General features: G+C 44.7%; 1 protein-coding gene across 8 annotated transcripts in view; it reads right to left on the bottom strand.

Annotated features, from left to right (window-relative positions):
• The window catches only part of UBR4 (ubiquitin protein ligase E3 component n-recognin 4), a 178,840-nt gene that overhangs the window by 74,913 nt on the left and 83,695 nt on the right, over positions 1 to 20,232 (bottom strand). For 4 of the 8 annotated variants that reach the window (XM_060758814.2, XM_060758816.2, XM_067472725.1 and 1 more), the window contains 9 exons: positions 19,969 to 20,080; positions 19,645 to 19,775; positions 16,261 to 16,438; positions 12,395 to 12,499; positions 10,967 to 11,122; positions 9,446 to 9,620; positions 6,539 to 6,635; positions 6,296 to 6,403; positions 2,141 to 2,257 (listed from right to left, as the gene is read on the bottom strand). In XM_060758814.2, the coding sequence (XP_060614797.2) occupies positions 2,141 to 2,257; positions 6,296 to 6,403; positions 6,539 to 6,635; positions 9,446 to 9,620; positions 10,967 to 11,122; positions 12,395 to 12,499; positions 16,261 to 16,438; positions 19,645 to 19,775; positions 19,969 to 20,080 (1,179 nt within the window). The remainder of the gene's footprint in view (positions 1 to 2,140; positions 2,258 to 6,295; positions 6,404 to 6,538; positions 6,636 to 9,445; positions 9,621 to 10,966; positions 11,123 to 12,394; positions 12,500 to 16,260; positions 16,439 to 19,644; positions 19,776 to 19,968; positions 20,081 to 20,232) is intronic. The other 4 variants (XM_067472723.1, XM_067472726.1, XM_067472728.1 and 1 more) reach the window with 2 other exon arrangements.

Here is a 20,232-nt window from a genome sequence, read left to right as displayed (position 1 = left end):
CAGAATTTTACTAGCTTTCTGAAGGTCAGGAGGGAAGGGGCAGATCTAATCTCCATCGGGAGGGAGTTCCACAACTGAGGGGCTGCCACCGAGAAGGCCCTGTCTCTCGTCCACACCAGACGTGTTTGCAAAAATGGTGGAACCGAGAGCAGGGCCCCTCCAGAAGATCTTAACAACCTTGATGGTTCATAGGGGAGAATCCGTTCGGACAGGTAAACTGGGCCGGAACCGTTTAGGATTTTGTAGGTCAACACCAGCACTTTGAATTGTACTCGGAAGCTAATTGGCAGCCAGCGGAGCTGGTGTAACAGAGGAGTTGTATGCTCCCTGTACATCGCTCCTGTTAGTAATCTTGCTGCCCCACGTTGGACTAGTTGCAGCTTCCGGGCAGTCTTCAGAGGTAACCCCACGTAGAGAGCGTTGCAGTAGTCTATACGGGATGTAACCAGATGTGAATGAACACTGGTGGAGTTTGGGGAAAATAGACCTTGGCATTTAGAAGTTGTAGTTGCTGGGATTTATAGTTCACCTACAATAAAAAATCATTCTGATCCCCACCAATGATAGAATTAGGTCAAACTTCCCACAGAGAACCCCTATGACCAACAGAAAATACCATGTTTTCGGATGGTCTTTGGTGACCCCTCTGACACCCCCTTGTGACCTCCCCCCCAGGGGTCCCGACCCCCAGGTTGAGAAATACTGGATTAGGGGATAAAAGTGCCAAGAACAGAATCTGTAGTTAGACGAAGCAACGTTGGAACTGAGTCAAGACATCTTTCCTGATCCTTGCTTTGGATAGATTCATGTGTTAAGGGCCTTGTTTGATTCGTGATTCAAAATCTGGGGTTTTACTTTGGAACTTTCTGCATTTGTGTTTCCGATGGACTAATTTCATAGAATCATAGAATCATAGAATCATAGAGTTGGAAGAGACCTCAAGGGCCATCCAGTCCAACCCCCTGCCAAGAAGCAGGAATATTGCATTCAAATCACCCCTGACAAATGGCCATCCAGCCTCTGCTTAAAAGCTTCCAAAGAAGGAGCCTCCACCACACTCCGGGGCAGAGAGTTCCACTGCTGAACGGCTCTCACAGTCAGGAAGTTCTTCCTCATGTTCAGATGGAATCTCCTCTCTTGTAGTTTGAAGCCATTGTTCCATTGCGTCCTAGTCTCCAAGGAAGCAGAAAACAAGCTTGCTCCCTCCTCCCTGTGGCTTCCTCTCACATATTTATACATGGCTATCATATCTCCTCTCAGCCTTCTCTTCTTCAGGCTAAACATGCCCAGTTCCCTAAGCCGCTCCTCATAGGGCTTGTTCTCCAGACCCTTGATCATTTTAGTCGCCCTCCTCTGGACACATTCCAGCTTGTCAATATCTCTCTTGAATTGTGGTGCCCAGAATTGGACACAATATTCCAGATGTGGTCTAACCAAAGCAGAATAGAGGGGTAGCATTACTTCCTTAGATCTAGACACTAGGCTCCTCTTGATGCAGGCCAAAATCCCATTGGCTTTTTTTGCCGCCACATCACATTCCTGGCTCATGTTTAACTTGTTGTCCACGAGGACTCCAAGATCTTTTTCACACGTACTGCTCTCGAGCCAGGCGTCCCCCATTCTGTATCTTTGCATTTCATTTTTTCTGCCAAAGTGGAGTATCTTGCATTTGTCACTGTTGAACTTCATTTTGTTAGTTTTGGCCCATCTCTCTAATCTGTCAAGATCGTTTTGAATTCTGCTCCTGTCCTCTGGACTATTGGCTATCCCTCCCAATTTGGTGTCGTCTGCAAACTTGATGATCAGGACTATCCCTGCTTATCTTTCTACCTAATTGGATTTACCAATTTTTATGCTTTTACTGCTAAGGCTTTTCAAATCTCTTCAATAAACTGCTTGCATTTCTACTCAGCTGTGTGGTATTTAAAGTCAGAGGGCTTTCCCAGCCTGGAGTGCAACACTTTGGCTTCCCAAAACAAGAGACTATTAAAATCGAAAGGTCGGCAAATATTTGTGAGTTCGGTCTGGTAATAAACAGTTGCGCAGATAAGACTTTCATGCTTTGTTGTACAGCATCTGAAGCCACAAGGAGATACAGACAAATTACTATTATTATTATTATTATTATTATTATTATTACCTCGCAAATGGACGACTTAGATCCCGACTTGGTCCGGGACATGAAGACGCTCAGCAGCCTCATGATCACCAAGTGGACCTCGTTCAGGGCAGAGCGTTCGTTCTTCTTGGAGACGTCCTAAAAGGTCCGAAGAAAGAAATCAGAAATCAGGGGAAGATTTGTTTTCTGGGCCAGGATTTGGGGATGTGAGGCCTGAGTTGCTGCAAGAGAATTCTCAAGGTCTCGAACTTGGAAGACAGACAGGTCAACAATTAAGAAGCTCGGACAGAATTCAACCTAAGTTGGAAGTGAAACCAAAATTAAGAAAGAATCCTTTTCTAGCTGTTTGGGAATCCGGGCAGGGTTTAGAAGTGCCTAATATGAAATCTTGTTTCAGTCGAAGCAATGCTGGATTCACGTCAAGTTCCTAGTGGCAAGATAATAATAATACGAGGGGTATTTTTTAAGTAAGGTCCGTTTTGTTGTATACACTAGTAGTTCGCGGGCATATCGCAACGAGCGCGTGCGTCGTGTACCGGCGTGCCTCGGGAACAACTGTGCTCAGTTTCCGCTTTGTAGCTAACCTGTACGGTTCTGTTCTGTGCTTTCAAAATGTTTAAGACTATCAACTCTATCCCTCCGCATGTGAGGTTCGCTTAGAGATACGGTTTTTGGTCAGCAAGGAACCTGCCTGCTGCAGAAATTCATCGACAGAGTGTATGGTGATACTGTTATGAGTGAAAGCAAAGTGTGTAAGTGGGTACGACAATTCAAAGATGGCCGTGACAACGTCCATGATGAGGACCGCTCCGGTCGCCCTTCTTTGATTACAGTGAACTCTTGGTTATCGGAGCAGGCGGCAAGTTTTTATGAAGAGGGTATTTTACAATTGGTTCAGAGGTATGATAAGTGTTTGAACAACCTTGGCAACTATGTCGAAAAATAGAGTGAAGTATGTACTTTCTGAAAATAAATTTACTTTTTTGAAATAAACTTTCGTTGTGTACTTATGTTCAAACAGACCTTACTTAAAAAATACCCCTCGTAATAAAAATAAAAATAATAATAATAATAATAATAATCAACTTTATTTATACCCCGCCACCATCTCCCCAGTGGGGACTCGGAGCGGCTTACATGGGGCCAAGCCCGGACAACATTACAATGAAATAAAACAAAAACATACACGACAATCAACATCATCAAAATTACATAGGAGGAAAGAAAAAAACCAACAAAAACATTCTAATACACACAATCACGATAACAGTGGGCGGGCCGCATGTACAGGATAAAACAATTAAAAAGCTCTAATGAGAAAAATAGAAGCAAATTATTTGAAGGGAGCTCATAAAAAACAGACAGAGTTATAGAACTAAACTTATCATGTAGAGGGCGTATACTCCAGTGGCAGAAGCGTTGAGGGGAGCAGTAGTACCATGTTATGCACCTATTCACCAAAGGCGCAGCAGAAGAACCGGGTTTTAAGGTTCTTTTTTAATGTTTCTAGTGAAGGGGCTTTCCTGATCTCTCCAGGTAATGAGTTCCAGAGTCGGGGGGGGCACAGAGAAGGTTCTTATTATTATTGTTGTTGTTGTTATTAACTTTATTTGTACTCGGCTAGCATCTCCCGAAGGACTCGATGCGGCTTACAAAGGCCAAGGCCACGATAAAACAACAATATAACAATTACATATAAACCAAAAGCAAATCAAAAACATTAAAGCAATAACAGTAAACAAAACAACACACCGTGATACAATAAAAACTAGGCCGGGCAAATGTAATGGGTACAGATTGAAAAGTGCTGAGTATGTTGAGTGATATATAAGGATTTTTGGATAGGTGCAATGTGCAGACAATCTTAATCTCTAATAAAGTGCTATTGGGACGTGTTGATGGGGTTTTCTTATTCTGGAAAGGCACACCGGAATAGCCAGGTCTTCTAGCTCTTCCTAAAGACTGCCAATGTAGGGGCATGTCTGATGTCCTTGGGGAGGGAGTTCCAAAGTCGGGGGGCTACCACAGGGAAGGCCCTGTCCCTTGTCCCCACCAGCCGCCCTTGCGACGCAAATGGGATCGTGAGCAGGGTCTCTCCGGATGAACGAAGAGAGCGTGCGGGTTCATAGACGGAGATGCAGTCACACAGGTAGGCAGGTCCCAAACCATTAAGGGCTTTGTAGGTGAGCACCTGCATCTTGAATTGGGACAGGAAAATGAACGGCAGCCAATGGATCTCCTTGAACAGGAGGGTTGACCTCTCTCTGTAAGGAGCACCAGTTAAAATCCTGGCTGCCACCCATCGGACTAGTTGAAATTTCTGAGCTGTTTTCAAGAGCAGCCCCACGTAGAGCACATTACAGTAGTCCAATCTAGAGGTGACCAAGGCATGGACCACCCCGGCCAGATCAGCCTTTACGAGGTAAGGTCGCAGTTGGCGCATGAGTCTCAATTGTGCAAAAGCCCTCCCGGACACCGCCGACACCTGAGCCTCAAGCGTAAGTGATGAATCCAAGAGGACTCCCAAACTACGGTTCTCTCCCTTGTGCCCACAAGACAAGCTTATGAGATTGGTAGGGGCAAAAGGAGGGCCTCCCCCGAAGATCGAAGGGCCTGGGTTGGTATGTGGAGAGAGATACGGTCACGAACTTGTACCTTGAATTGGGACCGGAAAATAAACGGCAGCCAGTGGAGCTCCTTAAACATGGGAGTCGACCGTTCCTTATAACTAGCCCCACTTATTAATCTGGCTGCCGAACGTTGGACAAGTTGTAGTTTCCGGGCCGTTTTCAAGGGTAGCCCCACATAGCGATTTTGGTGATTCTATCGATTATGCCTTGGTTCTCTTCATAGATTTAAGTGCCTTTGCTGTTAGTTTGCCTATGAAGTCAAGTACCTAATTTCATGGAATTCTTTGGACTCTTTGTTCCCGTTTTCCTTTTCAATCAATTGGATTAGCTTTTAGTGTGGACTGCTTTTTATTGCTTTGGCTTTTTATAATCCTTAATAAATAAACGGCTTGCTAGTTTTACCCATCTGTGTGGTGTTTGAAGTCAGAGGTGATTCTGCTCTGGAGTACAACAGGTGTTGGGGTTCAGCCTGGGTCTGAACCTGAACCTGAACCTGATTCTCTGATTGTATTTCCTGATGCTACTGAAAACGTATTTCCTGATGCTAATGAAAATGTATTTCCTGCTGCTAATGAAAATGTGGATTCTGCGGTCAGTGTAGAAGAAACTCCTGCAGGCTTGGAAAGTGAAAGTACACATTCTCATGAGAATGTTTCAGAGCCAAGCAGTGATAGCTCTCCAGAGCGGCTAACACCTGGGATCCTTAATGAGGATAGAAGAGGACAGATTTGGCAAAACAGGGGTGAATCGCAGAGTCTGCGAAGGTCAGCCAGATTGAAAGAAAAAGAAACAAGGGCTTCAAAGCCTGGAGGCGTGTCACGAAACAGATTCCTCGGCTTTAAGTGCCTCTCGCCGGGATGGCTCTTTAGATCAGGCATTGTTTTAGACTGAGGCATTACTTTGGCAGATCTCCCGTTTCCCGTGACCTTCATCCCAAGAGGCTTCTAGTGCTCCAAGTACGGTTAGTGGATTACTAACAGGTTCCAGGATTTTACAGTGTTGCTTTTGGTTTTTTGATCTAGTTCATGGATATTTCTGATTGCTGATTTTTACTGTGGCTTTTTGACTTTGCATTTTCTTCTATTTTGTAACCATTTTTCATCAATAAAAAGGGATCGATTTTTCCCACAGTCAAGTGTGGAGGATTGTTGTCTTAGGGTCTCGTTCCCTGCTCTGGGTTGCAACAACAGGAATGGCATCTAAATGGCCTCTAATCACTGCAACTGCTTCAGCACACCGACTACCAAGCTTTGCTCAGAAGGGGCTTGCCTGCCTCACTTTCTCTTGTCTCACTAGGAATCGTTTGTAACTCAGAGACTTCCTATAATTTGAACCCTGGCCTCACCGAACCCTAGAAGTGTAACACCATGCCAACTCCATATTCTTGCTATTTACGCACTTGTTTAGCACATTCCATACACCAGACTTCACCGCACGTATCTCAGAGGCAATGACGCCAAATAAAATTGTCAGGGGGGGGGGGGGACTGAATGCAACCAGATTCATGGAGACACACACAAGAGGATCTTTCCGACTGCCTATGTACCTTCTTGTCCATGCAGAGCTCGGCAATGAGCTGGGCGAGGAGATTGTCCAGGGCGCCCTTGTCCTTCTCGTCCTCGCCGTCTAAGTCTGTCGTCAGCATCAGGATCACCTGGGCAAAGGGAAGAGGCGAGGGAGGGAGGTCAAGTGACGGTGGAGCGATGGCTTTGCTGTTGTCTAGGGCTGAGCTTCCTCGATCGAACCCCCAAAGCGAGAGGATTGGAGCCTGCCTTGGCCACCGGCCTACCTGCATGTACGGGATGGCGCGGACCCCGCCGACGTTCCTGAGCTGAGGTAGGGTTTGCAGCAGGCGCTCTAGCAGCATCAGCCGGACCATGTGCAGCCTAGGGAATCAGAAAAAAGAGGGACTTTCCCACCACATCTTAAATAAAGTGGTGGTCAGGTGGTCAACATACCATAACCATGACAAAATAAAAAAATAAATTAAAGTAAAATAAAAATAAAATAGTAGAAATTCACACAGTTCAGAAACGCTAGTCAAAGATGAAGAAAAATGAGAGAAAGATTCCTAGCAGATGCACTGGCGGCGAATGAAAGGATCTGAAGCAGTAGCCTCTCCCACTGGCTATATATACTCTCAAGGGGAGAGTGGGCGGAGCTACCACCTAAAAGTGTCTAATAAGTTTTCTAGAAGATTCCAAACTGTCTGCGCAGGTGCAGGAAATACCATATGTGCAATCAGAGATGGCCCTAGGTAATTTTCAAAGGTAAGCAAACGGTATTTTGCCCCCCCCCCCAACCAATCACTGATATATATTTTCTGTTTGTCGTGGGAGTTCTGTGTGCCATATTTGGTTCAATTCCATCATTGGTGGACTTCAGAATGCTCTTTGATTGTAGGTGAACTATACCATCCCAGTAACTACACTTGCCGCACTTGCTCCCTTGCCTGGTCCACTTTGGGTCCGGAGGCATGCCTGAAGACCCCGGCGTGTGCACCAAAAGTCACCTGACTTTCTTCTCCTGACTTTCTCCTCAGCCATTGGGACCAAGAGAGAGAGAGAGAGAGAGAGAGGTGGAGATGCCCAGCTTTCCTGAAGATAGGCGCAAAAACAAAGGAGGGAGCGGAGGTGGGGGATACCTCCAGCCAGAGGGGCTCTCTCTCTCTCTCTCTCTTGGTCCCAATGGCTGAAGAGAAAGTCAGGAGAAGAGGCAACTTTTGGTGCGCATGCTGGGGTCTTCAGACACATCTCCTTTGTTGGTGGCCGGGCCCCTGGGCTGCTTCCCGCGCTGCTCAGGCCGCTCTCCTTCTTCCTGTCCAGGCCTCGCGCGAAGTGTTTCTTCTCCCGCGAGACAACGTTGTCTCGCGGGAGAAGAGGCACTTCTCGCGAGACATGGACAGGAAGAAGGAGAGCGGCCTGAGCAGCGCGGGAAGCAGCCCAGGGGCCCGGCCACCAACAAAGGAGAGGCCTGGGCCTCTGCAAGGAAGGCAGCCAGGAAGGACAGGGAGCCTGCCCGGGAGGCCACCATGAACCAAGGCAGAGGAGGAGGGGAGCCTGAGGCCAAGGCAGCCATATTAAGTAATTTTATTATTATTTTAATTTTATACCCGGCGTACTAGACGACCCCCAAAATTTTATAAGGTTTTACATGCCTAAAAAGTCGTCTAGTACCCCGGAATATACGGTAAATGTCGCAAATAAATAAATGGTGACATCACTGTTTTCCTGGGCTCTGACTCCAATCACCTCCTTGTCTGACATATGTGGAATAATAATAATAATAATAATAATAATAATAATAATGTTTTCCATAAATAAACATAATTAAGCATCGTAAACTTTCCACTTTAACCATAATATGTTCATAAAACAATACTTTTCTTCTCCATCAAGTATTGTCTCAAAGGAAGCCAATCAATCCTCTTTTTTTTGCTGGTATCATAAACAATGCTTGCCAGAGAGTCTAGTTCCATGAAGTCTCTGATTTTTAGTGTCCATGCTTCTGTCATAGGGAGCTCCTTTGTTTTCCATTTGCTGGCAAATACAGTTCTAGCCGCTGCCGTGAAGTGGTACAATAGCATCTCCTTGTTACGATCTAATTTAAAGTCAATCAGGTGCAGAAGGTAGTATTCCGCTTTCAGCTCAAACCTAACTTGGAGTATGCCCTGCACTTCGCGGTGGATTTCCCTCCAAAAAGCCCTGACTCTTCTGCAGTCCCACCATATGTGTAGGTATGTGCCCAGGTGTTTCCCGCATTTCCAACATAGGTTGTTGACTCCTTTCTGAAATTTCGCTAACCTTTGGGGGGTTAGATGCCACCGCACAAACATTTTGTACCAGCTTTCCAAAATACTTACAGATTTAGCAAATGTAGTTTTAAATCTCCATATATCCTCCCATTCCTTAAGAAGAATGGAATGCCCTAGATCTATAGCCCAGGAGATCATGTTCTCTTTTATTAAATCGGTTTCTGTGAACCATTCCAGCAATTTCTGATATTTATTTATGGAAAATATATCCAACATATTTACAAAGTTGACATGGCTTCGCGGAAGGTTGAGGAAGTTCATTAGATGTACTGTGTGCACTGTATTGTATTGTAATTGTAACTGTTCCCCACTACCCCACCCCACTCCCAATCAACCCTCCCCCTCAACACACCATGCTCCATCCCCATGCTTCCCAATCCTTGGCTATTGTTCAACCCCCTTTCTACCAGCAAGGTCTCGGGCATGAAGGCGAGAATTGGGAAATCTAGGTGTTTCGAGGTCTGGCAGATATGTTTTATGTTTTAGTGGTGTTTATATTGTATTATGTGGTCGGTGTACATTACTAGATTGTTTGGAAAAACCCCAATAAAAATTTATAATATATAATAATAATAATAATAATAATAATAATAATAATAATAATGTTCATTTATACCCCACCACCATCTCCCCCAACGGGGACTCGGGGTGGCTTACATGAGGCCAAGCCCAAACAACAAAGAACTCCCTGGGCCGTGTGAAACAAATGAAACAAATACTGTGCACTAGTCTGGTAGAAACCCTAAAGAAGGCCTGCCAAAAGGATTCGGGGTAAGGCAGCTTCCAACGTCCTTGGGATCTCCAAGTCCAACCTGAGCCCTGCAAAGCTTTCACTGCTCAGCTGGGAGTCAGCAATACTGATAGAAAGCAAGCCTCTCCTACCTGTTGCTGGCGTGGACGTCGCCCTCGGCCTCTCCGTCTCCCTCACCCTCGGACCCCTCGCCCTCCTGCTGCCCAGTCGTGGTGCTGATGGCCCCAGTGCTGGAGCTCACGCTGCCCGGTCCGGCTGGATGGCCCTCGGCCGCCGTGTCCCCGTAGGCGCTGCTGCGGCCGGAGACTGCAAGAGAAGCCAAAGGGACATAGAGGAGTCAGGGCTTATTGTTTGGTTCTGACCACTTGCTAAACCTTTTTGGATTATACCGTATATACATATATACGTATATAATTTTACCACAAAAAACTGGGAAAACGTATTGACTCGAGTATAAGCCGAGGGTGGGAAATGCAGCACCTACTAGTAAATTTCAAAATTATATTAATTTAGGCATCAGTAGGTTAAATGTTTTTGAATATTTACATAAAACTATAATTCAAGATAAGGGAAATTTCAAAATAAAAATAGGTACCAATAAAATTATATTAATTTAGGCATCAGTAGGTTAAATGTTTTTGAATTTACATAAAACTGTAATTCAAGATAAGACTGTCCAACTCTGATAAAGCCATTATTCTAACCTTCTTCATTGTAAACATGCTTACATATACTTCCAATAATAATAAATATGCTTACACATCCTTCCAATAATAATAAATATGTTTACATATCCTTCCAATAATAATAAATATGTTTACGTATCCTTCCAATAATAATAAATATGCTTACGTATCCTTCCAATAATAATAAATAGAATATAATAATAATAATAATAATAATAATAATAATAATAACAACAATAGAGTAAAATAATAAATAACCTTGACTCGAGTATAAGGCAAGGGAGACTTTTTCAGCCTAAAAAAAGGACTGAAAAACTAGGCTTAAACTCAAGTATATACAGTATATCTTTCTTATTTTTGGTTTTTTAAAATCCTTTTACAATAAACCGATTGCTTATAGAATCCTAGAGTTGGAAGAGACCTCCTGGGCCATCCAGTCCACCCCCATTCTGCCAAGAAGCAGGAATATTGCATTCAAAGCACCCCCAACAGATGGCCATGCAGCCTCTGTTTAAAAGCCTCCAAAGAAGGAGCCTCTACCACACTCAAGGGCAGGGAGTTCCACTGCTGAACGGCTCTCACAGTCAGGAAGTTCTTCCTCATGTTCAGATGGAATCTCCTCTCTTGTAGTTTGAAGCCATTGTTTCCTTGCGTCCTAGTCTCCAGAGAAGCAGAAAACAAGCTTGCTCCCTCCTCTCTGTGGCTTCCTCTCACATATTTATACAAGGCTATCATATCTCCTCTCAGCCTTCTCTTCTTCGGGCTAAACATGCCCAGCTCATTAAGCCGCTCCTCATAGGGCTTGTTCTCCAGACCCTTGATCATGTTAGTATTATATTATATTATATTATATTATATTATATTATATTATATCCTTGGGCTCTTGTGTGTTGCGATGGTCATAAGGTGTTGCTAGGCCTGGTGTGCAACAAAAGGCTTGCAACCCCAATGGGTGTCGTGCCGTACCGCTGTGTTCCCCGGCCACGGAGTCCACGGCACTGCCGCCGCTCTCGGAACCCACACTGCCGCCATGGTCGGCCGGAGAGGTGCGCAGAGTGGAGCCGTCGGTGGCGGCGGTGCTGCCCTCGTCGTCGGAGGCTGGAGCTAAGAGAATAAGGAGGGCTGTTACAAGTAAAAACACCGCCTTTGAGCGACTCGGACATGAAAGTGTCAGAGAATTTGCAAATGACAGCACTTCCAATCATCCAAACACACTGATTATTCAAGGCAGTTGCTCTCTCACTGAAAATGCAATAAAAAGCACCTTGGTTTGAAACAGTGTTTCTCAACCAAGGAGGCCGTCAGGGGGTGGCCAAAGACCATCAGAAAACACAGTATTTTCTGTTGGTCATGGGGGTTCTGTGACCCAATTCCATAGTTGGTGGAGTTCAGAATTCTCTCTGGTTGCAAATGAACTATAAATCCCAGCAACTACAACTCCCAAATGTCAAGGTCTATTTCCCCCAAATTCCACCAGTGTTCACATTTGGGCATACTGAGTACCCATGACAATTTTGGTCCAGATCCATCATAGTACTCTCTGTATGTAGGTGAACTACAACTCCCAAACTCAAGGTCAATCACCACCAAACCCTTCCAGTATTTTCTGTAAGTCATTGGAGTTCTGTGTGTCAAGTGTGGTTCAATTGTTGGCAGAGCTCAGAATTCTCTTTGATTGTAGGTGAACTATAAATCCCAGCAACTACAACTCCCAAATGACAAGGTCTATTTCCCCCAAACTCCACCAGTGTTCACATTTGGGCATACTGAGTATCCATGACCATTTTGGTCCAGATCCCTCATAGTGCTCTCTGGATGTAGGTGAACTACAACTCCCAAACTCAAGGTCAATCACCACCAAACCCTTTCAGTATTTTCTGTAAGTCATGAGAGTTCTGTGTGTCAAGTGTTTTTCAATTGTTGGCAGAGCTCAGAATTCTCTTTGATTGTAGGTGAACTATAAATCCCAGCAACTACAACTCCCAAATGACAAGGTCTATTTCCCCCAAACTCCACCAGTGTTCACATTTGGGCATACTGAGTATCCATGACAATTTTGGTCCAGATCCCTCATAGTGCTCTCTGGATGTAGGTGAACTACAACTCCCAAACTCAAGGTCAATCCCCATCCAAACCCTTCCAGTATTTTCTGTAAGTCATGGGAGTTCTGTGTGTCAAGTGTTTTTCAATTGTTGGCAGAGCTCAGAATTCTCTTTGATTGTAGGTGAACTATAAATCCCAGCAACTACAACTCCCAAATGACAAAATCAACCCCCCCCCCCCCCCCCCGACAGAGAAGGCAACTAGAGAAGAAAGAGAGGCCACTCTCCATCGGAAGAAGTGATTCTTAGATGGGGATGACACAGATTGAGGTTTCCAGCAGCGGCCAGTTACCTGATGCCGTGGTGTCCGACAAGGTCCCGGCGTCCAGAGAGGAAGAGCTGGGGGCTTGGCCCGAGAGCCCCAGGCTTTGCAAGCCGAGCGCACTGCTGCTGCTCCCTGAACAGAAAGGGAAGAATACAAAAGCCATCACAACCCCTCTGCCCCGTCTTCCAAATATCAACATCCAAGAGCATACAGAGCCATTGCGGACAAAAAGAAGAGCCGCTCGTTGAAGCAGAAACAACTGTCTGAAGTCAGTTAAGCAGATGATAAGAAGCAAGTTGGCCAGCAAACTGCACTGATACTTTATGTGACTCAAGATGTTTTGCTTCCTGTCTCCATGCAGAGGTCACTTCCTGCTTCTTCTGAAAGGTCTGATAATGTTTGATGACCCTTTGGTTTGAGAAGGAAGCTTCAAGAGGCCTCTCTCTTAGAGAAAGACACAAGAGTCACCATTAGGGACCCCTCAATCAAAGTTTGGTAGGTAACTTTATGGGCTATCTGTTATTAGAATCATAATGCACCGGGATTGTGGCGCAGCTGCATTAAGATCACTCTGACCAAAAGGTCATGAGTTCGAAGCCAGCCTGGGTTGGAGTGGGTTTCCAACCAATTGTGTAGCCTGTTGTCGACCTTTGCAACCCGAAAGACAGTTGCATCTGTCAAATAGGAAAATTAGGTACCACCTTAAAAGTGCGGGGAGGCTAAATTAACTGATTTATGAGGCCATAAAGAAGCACTCCAGCAAAGCACTCCAGCGGGGAAGCATGCGGGGAATGCGGAAGTGCTTCATCAGCGTCGCAGATGGATGATGAAAGCGACAGCTCCCCTGGTGGCCAGAAAAAGTTAAATAGCCTCTGTGTATGTCCGTGTATGTTTGTATGTCAAAAATTGGCATTGAATGTTTGCCATATATGTGTACACTGTAATCCGCCCTGAGTCCCCTGCGGGGTGAGGAGAAGGGCGGAATATAAAAGCTGCAAATAAATAAATAAATAAATAAATAAAATAACAGAGTTGGAAGAGACCACATGGGTCATCTAGTCCAACCCTTTCTGCCATTCAGTAAAACACAATCAAATTACCATCCAGCCTCTGATGATCATTATTATTATTATTAATAATAATTATTATTATGCAACAGTGTTGTTCCTATTGTTACTGTTGTTATTGTTCTAAGCCTGACCAAAGCATCATCCAAGGGATTTTTGGTATTACTGTGTTTGATTTATTGGGAAATTTCAAAATGTATGTTTTTAAAGCTGTAATCATGTGTTTGTAAAAACTGCCTCTCATGTGTAGAGGTAACAGACCACAGAGGTTTGAGTATTTCCTAGAACATTGTTTCTCAACCTGGGGGTCGGGACCCCTGAGGGGGTCGCGAGGGAGTGTCAGAGGGGTCACCAAAGACCATAAGAGAACACAGTCATGGGGATTCCATGTGGGAAGTTTGGGCCAATTCTATCATTGGTGGATTTCAGAATGTTCTTTGATTGTAAACTATAAATTCCAGCAACTACAACTCCCAAATGTCAAGATCTATTTTCCCCAGACTCCACCGGTGTTCACATTTGGGCATAATGAGTATTTGTGCCAAGTTTGGTCCAGATCCACCATTGCATGAGTCCACGGTGTTCTCTGGATATAGGTGAACTACAACTCCCAAACTCAAGGTCAATGCCCATCAAACCCTTCCAGTGTTTTCCATTGGTCATGGGAGCCAAGTTTGGTTCAAATCCATCGCTGGTGGAGTGCAGAATGCTCTTTGATTAAAAGTGAACTATAAATCCCAGCAACTACAACTCCCAAATTGCAAAATCAGTCTTCCCCCAACCCCACTAGAATTCACATTTGGGTGTATTGGATATTTGTGCCCAGTTTGGTCCAGTGAATGGAAATGCATCTTGCATATCAGATATTTACATTATGATTTATAACAGTAGTAAAATGACTGTTATGAAGTAGCAACGAAAACAATATTATGGTTGGGGGTCACCACTACATAAGGGATCAATGACTTCCTACTTCCTCTGAGTGAGACCGGATGTCTGAATGGAATTTTAGAGGTGTGTCTATTACTGTGGATAATAATAATAATAATAATAATAATAATAATAATAATCTTTATTTGTACCCCGCTACCATCTCCCCAAGGGACTCAGTGCGGCTTACATGAGGCCAAGCCCGAAGTACATCAAACAAAACATCAATCAACACAACATCAATAAACAATCAATAAAATACAAATCATATAAATCACATAAACAAAAAACAATCAATAGTGACATAAACAATTTTAAAAATGGCCGGGACAAATGTAATAGATTAAAATGGAAAATATGCTGATGTGAACAAGGATAGGATAGGATTTTTCGGAGAGAAATGAGGGAGCACAGTACATCCTAAGTCAGTATTAAAGTGCATCGTGCGGACATATTGCTGAGAGTTCTCCTTATTCTGGGAAGGCACACTGGAACAACCACATTTTCAGGCTCCTCCTAAAGACTGCCAACGTTGGGGCATGTCTAATGTCCCTGGGAAGTGAGTTCCAGAGTCGTGGGGCCACCACCGAAAAGGCCCTCTCCCTTGTTCCCACTAATTGAGCCTGTGAGGGAGGTGGGAGCGTGAACAGGGCCTCTCCAGATGATCAAAGAGATCGTGTGGGTTCGTACACAGAAATGTGGTCACGCAGGTAGGCGGGTCCCAAACCATTCAGGGCTTTGTAGGTACCTTGAATTGGGACTAGAAGATGAACGGCAGCCAATGAAGCGCCTTAAACAGAAGGGTTGACCACTCCCTGTAAGGAGCGCCGGTTAACAACTTGGCCGCTGCCCGTTGTACTAATTGAAATTTCCGGGCCGTTTTCAAGGGCCGCCCCACGTAGAGTGCAATGCAGTAATCCAATCTGGAGGTGTCTAAGGCATGGACCACCCTGGCCAGATCCGACCTCACTAGGTTCGGTCTCAGCTGGTGCATGAGAATTGTGCAAAGGCCCTCCCGGCCACCGCTGACGCCTGAGCTTCAAGCGTAAGTGATGAGTCCAGGAGGACACCCAGACTGTGGACCTGTGACTTCAGTGGAGTGCAACCCCATCCAGCACAGGTTGCCACCCTATACCGCGATCCGGCTTACGATCAACCAGGAGGACCTCTGTCTTGTCAGGATTAATCTTCAGCTTATTCCTCCCCATCCAGACAGCCACAGCGGCCAGGCACTCGCCCAGCACCCGAGGAGCTTCCTTGGAATTGGGTGGAAAAGAGTAGTAGAGTTGTGTGTCATCTGCATAGAGATGGCACCCAACTCCAAAACTCTGGATGACCTCTCCCAGTGGTTTCATGTAGATGTTGAAAAGCATGAGAGACAGAATAGAGCCTTGTGGGACCTCACAGGTCAAAGGCCAGGCGTCCGAGCAGGTGTCTCCCAGCTTCACCAACTGGGAACGACCCTCCAGTAAGGACCAGAGCCATGACAGAGCCCATCCCGGAGAGCCGTCCCAGAAGGATACCATGATTGATGGTATCGAAAGCTGCTGAGATATCCAAGAGAACCAGAAGGGTCACACTCCCCCTGTCCAGTTCCCTGCGGAGGTCATCCACCAAGGCGGCCAAAGCTGTCTCAGTGCCGTGATCAGGCCTGAAACCAGACTGTGACTGGTCCAGGAAGGCTGAGAATCGACATCTTGATGCAATGCTTTTGCCGGAGCAGACAGACTCGTCCTGAGCTGCGTTGAGTCTTTGTAAATAATGGAAATAAAGCGAATTGATTTATGGCTGCTCTCCGTCCAAGTTTTATTACCGCACTGTCAATTTTCTCTCCCCCGTTTCCTACCATAAGCTCTAATTGAAGATCCTACTATGAGAGAGGTCTGTATGCCTCACCTTGCTGGTCCTGCTGGAGGCTGAGGGCGATGGCCAGCTCCACCATAGTCTCGTCGTCGGCGTCCGGCGGGATGTCCAGCATTGGGGGGAAGCCCTCGGCCCCTGCCAGCAGCGCTTCCAGTGGAGAGGGGTTCCCGTTGTTCACGTTCTCTGCCGTCTCCAGCACCATCGACTCGGACTGGGAAAGAGGAGGAGGGAGATACAATCGCATTGGCTTCGGAAGCTGCTGCAGCATCACACAATTGGCTCATGTTCACACCTAACTGCAACAGGGAAGAGCTCCTTGCCCCACCCCAGCCATTCCACAGATATATAAAACCATTGTCCTAATTCCAACAGACCTCACTACCTCTGAGGATGCTTGCCATAGATGCAGGCGAAACGTCAGGAGAAATGCCTCTAGAACATGGCCCTATAGCCCGAAAACACCCACAAGAACCTACTGGCTCATGTTCAGCTTGCAAGATAATCACAGACACCTGGAGTTGGACGAGACCCAGTCCAACCCCCTTCGACCAGGCAGGAAGACTCAATCAAATCAAATCATAAAATAATAATAGCAAAAATAATCACAACACAATCCTAGAGTTGGAAGAGACCCCAGGGGTCATCCAGTCCAGTCCCCTTTCGTCAGGTAGGAAGATAATCAAATAGTAGTAGTAGTAGTAGTAGTAGTAGTACAATCCTATAATTGGAAAGGACCCCATGGGCCATTCAGTTCGACCTCCTTCTGCCAGGAAGGGAGACACAATCAAAGCCCTCCCAACAGATGGCCATCTAGATTATGCATTATTATTATTATTATTATTATTATTATTATTATTATGCAATCCTAGAGTTGGAAGGGACCCCAAAGGTCATTGAGTCCAACCACCATCAGCCAGGCAGGAAGACACAATCAAATAATAATAGTATTAGTAATAATAATAATACAGTCCTAGAATTGGAAAGGACCCCATGGGCCATTCAGTTCGACCTCCTTCTGCCAGGAAGGAAGACACAATCAAACCTTCCCAACATATGGCCATTCAGATTCTGCATTATTATTATTATTATTATTATTATTATTATTATGCAATCCTAGAGTTGGAAGGAACCCCAAAGGTCATTGAGTCCAACCACCTCAGCCAGGCAGGAAGACACAATCAAATAATAATAGTATTAGTAATAATAATAATACAGTCCTAGAATTGGAAAGGACCCCATGGGCCATTCAGTCCGACCTCCTTCTGCCAGGAAGGGAGACACAATCAAACCCTCCCAACAGATGGCCATCTAGATTATGCTTTATTATTATTATTATTATTATTATTATTATTATTATTATTATGCAATCCTAGAGTTGGAAGGAACCCCAAAGGTCATTGAGTCCAACCACCATCAGCCAGGCAGGAAGACACAATCAAATAATACTAGTATTAGTAATAATAATAATACAATCCTAGAATTGGAGAGGACTCCATGGGCCATTCATTCGACCTCATTCTGCCAGGAAAGAAGACACAATCAAAGCCCTCCCAACAGATGGCCATCCAGATTCTGCTTTATTATTATTATTATGCAATCCTAGAGTTGGAAGGAACCCCAAAGTTCATTGAGTCCAACCACCGTCAGCCTGGCAGGAAGACACAATCAAATAAAAGTATCAATAATAATAATAATAATATTACAGTCCTAGAATTGGAAAGGACCCTATGGGCCATTCAGTCCGACCTCGTTCTGCCAGGAAGGAAGACACAATCAAAGCCCTCCCAACAGATGGCCATCCAGATTCTGCTTTATTATTATTATTATTGTTATTATTATGCAATCCTAGAGTTGGAAGGGACCCCAAAGGTCATTGAGTCCAACCACCGTCAGCCAGGCAGGAAGACACAATCAAATCCCTCCTGACAGATGGTCACCCAGGCTCTGCTTAATAATAATAATAATAATAATAATAATAATAATAATAGAGTCCTTGAGTTGGTAGAGACCTCCAAAGGCAAATCAGTCCAACCCTCTTCTTCTAGAAGAAACAATCAAAACCCTCCTGACAGATGTCATCCAGGCTCTGCTTAATAATAATAATAATAATAAAAATAATAGAGTACTAGAGTTGGTAGAGACCTCCAAACACAAATCAGTCCAACCCTCTTCTGCTAGGCAGGAAGAAACAATCAAAACCCTCCTGACAGATGTCATCCAGGCTCTGCTTAATAATAATAATAATAATAATAATAATAATAATAATAATAATAATAGAGTCCTAGAGTTGGTAGAGACCTCCAAAGGCACTCCAGTCCAACCGTCTTCTGCCAGGCAGGAAGAAACAATCAAAACCATCCCGACAGATGTAATCCAGCCTCTGCTTAATAATAATAATAATAATAATAATAATAATAATAATAATAGAGTCCCAGAGTTGGAAGCGACCCCAAGGGCCATCCAGTCCAACCCCCTTCTGCCAGGCAGGAAGACACAATCAAATAGTAGTAACAGTATTAATAATAATACAAACTTAAAGTTGGACAGGACCCCAAAGGACATCTAGTCCAACCCCCTTCTGCCACGAAGGACGACACAATCAAAGCCCTTCCAACAAATGGTCATCCAGCCTCTGCTTAAGAAAACAATACACAATCCTAGAGTTGGAAGAGGCCCCATCTAGTCCAACCCCCTTCCACCATATACAATCCTAGGCTGAGAACGGCAGCGTAGAAATACAGCAAATAAATAAATAAATAATATAATATACAATCCTAGAGTCCAAAGAGACCCCATCCAGTCCAACCCCCTCTGCTTAATAATATTAGTAATAATAATAATAGTAATAGTAATAATAATAATAATACAGTCCAACTCCCTCTGCTTAATAATATTACTAATAATAACAATAGTAATAATAATAATACAGTTCAACCCCCTCTGTTTAATAATATTAGTAATAATAACAACAACAACAATAATAATACAGTCCAACCCCCTCTGCTTAATAATATTAGTAATAATAATAATAATAATAATACAGTCCAACCCCTTCTGCTTAATAATATTAGTAATAATAATAATAATAATAATAGTAATAGTAATAATACAGTCCAACCCCCTCTGCTTAATAATAATAATAATAATAATAATAGTAATAATAATAATAATACAGTCCAACCCCCTCTGCTTAATAATAATAGTAATAGTAATAATAATAATACAGTCCAACCCCCTTCCGTCAGGCAGGAAGACACAAACAAAGCTGACCCAACAGATGGCTATCCAGCCTCTGTTGAAAGACCTCCAGAAATGGAGACTCCACCACATCGTCCTGGGTGGTGGTCAAATCAACTCAGCTGGTGTTGTTGTTGTGGTTCTATTTTGTGCATCTCAGGGGAAGCCCAGGGCACTCACCACCATCTCAAAGTCCCCGTGGTCCACCTCGCTCTGCTCCTGGCTCTCTTGCCGGATATCCTCGCCGTTGGGGATCCCAGAGCCCTGCATTTTGTCGTCTGCATCGTCATCGTCGTAATCGTCCTTATCTCCTGGAAACAAACGGAGGCCATATTGCAAAGGTGGGCCACAGAGAGGAGGAACCCACCCAAGTATGCGCTTATCCTTTCTCCTTCCTTCCCTCCCTTCGCCGAGGCCTCCTCTCAACAACCCAGATTGCTTATAGGGATGGACAGACACACAACAGTCATAGGGATATGTCTAACGGTCATAAGGATGGTTTACCCATTGGGGTGTTGCTCCGAGGCGAAGAAGGCAGCGTCACGTGCCTGCGCTTGTTCCTGGGCCTCAGCACCCGGATCAAGGCCTGTTTGCAGGAGAAGCTGACCGCAGGGTCCTAGAAGGAGGAACACGGGGTCAAGGGTTGGACTTGTTGTCCCAAATGGAAGGAGGCCTTGCGACCGAAGAACACTCCAGAGCCAAATATTATGCCTGACAGGAACATCTAGACCCTTTAGTGGCCATAATGATGGGAATGACGATCCAACG

This window comes from Anolis sagrei, chromosome 13, assembly GCF_037176765.1.
Source record: "Anolis sagrei isolate rAnoSag1 chromosome 13, rAnoSag1.mat, whole genome shotgun sequence".
Lineage (NCBI taxonomy): Eukaryota > Metazoa > Chordata > Lepidosauria > Squamata > Dactyloidae > Anolis > Anolis sagrei.
The sequence above is the reverse complement of the archived record's forward strand: the minus strand, read 5'-3'. Positions and strand labels throughout refer to the sequence as shown.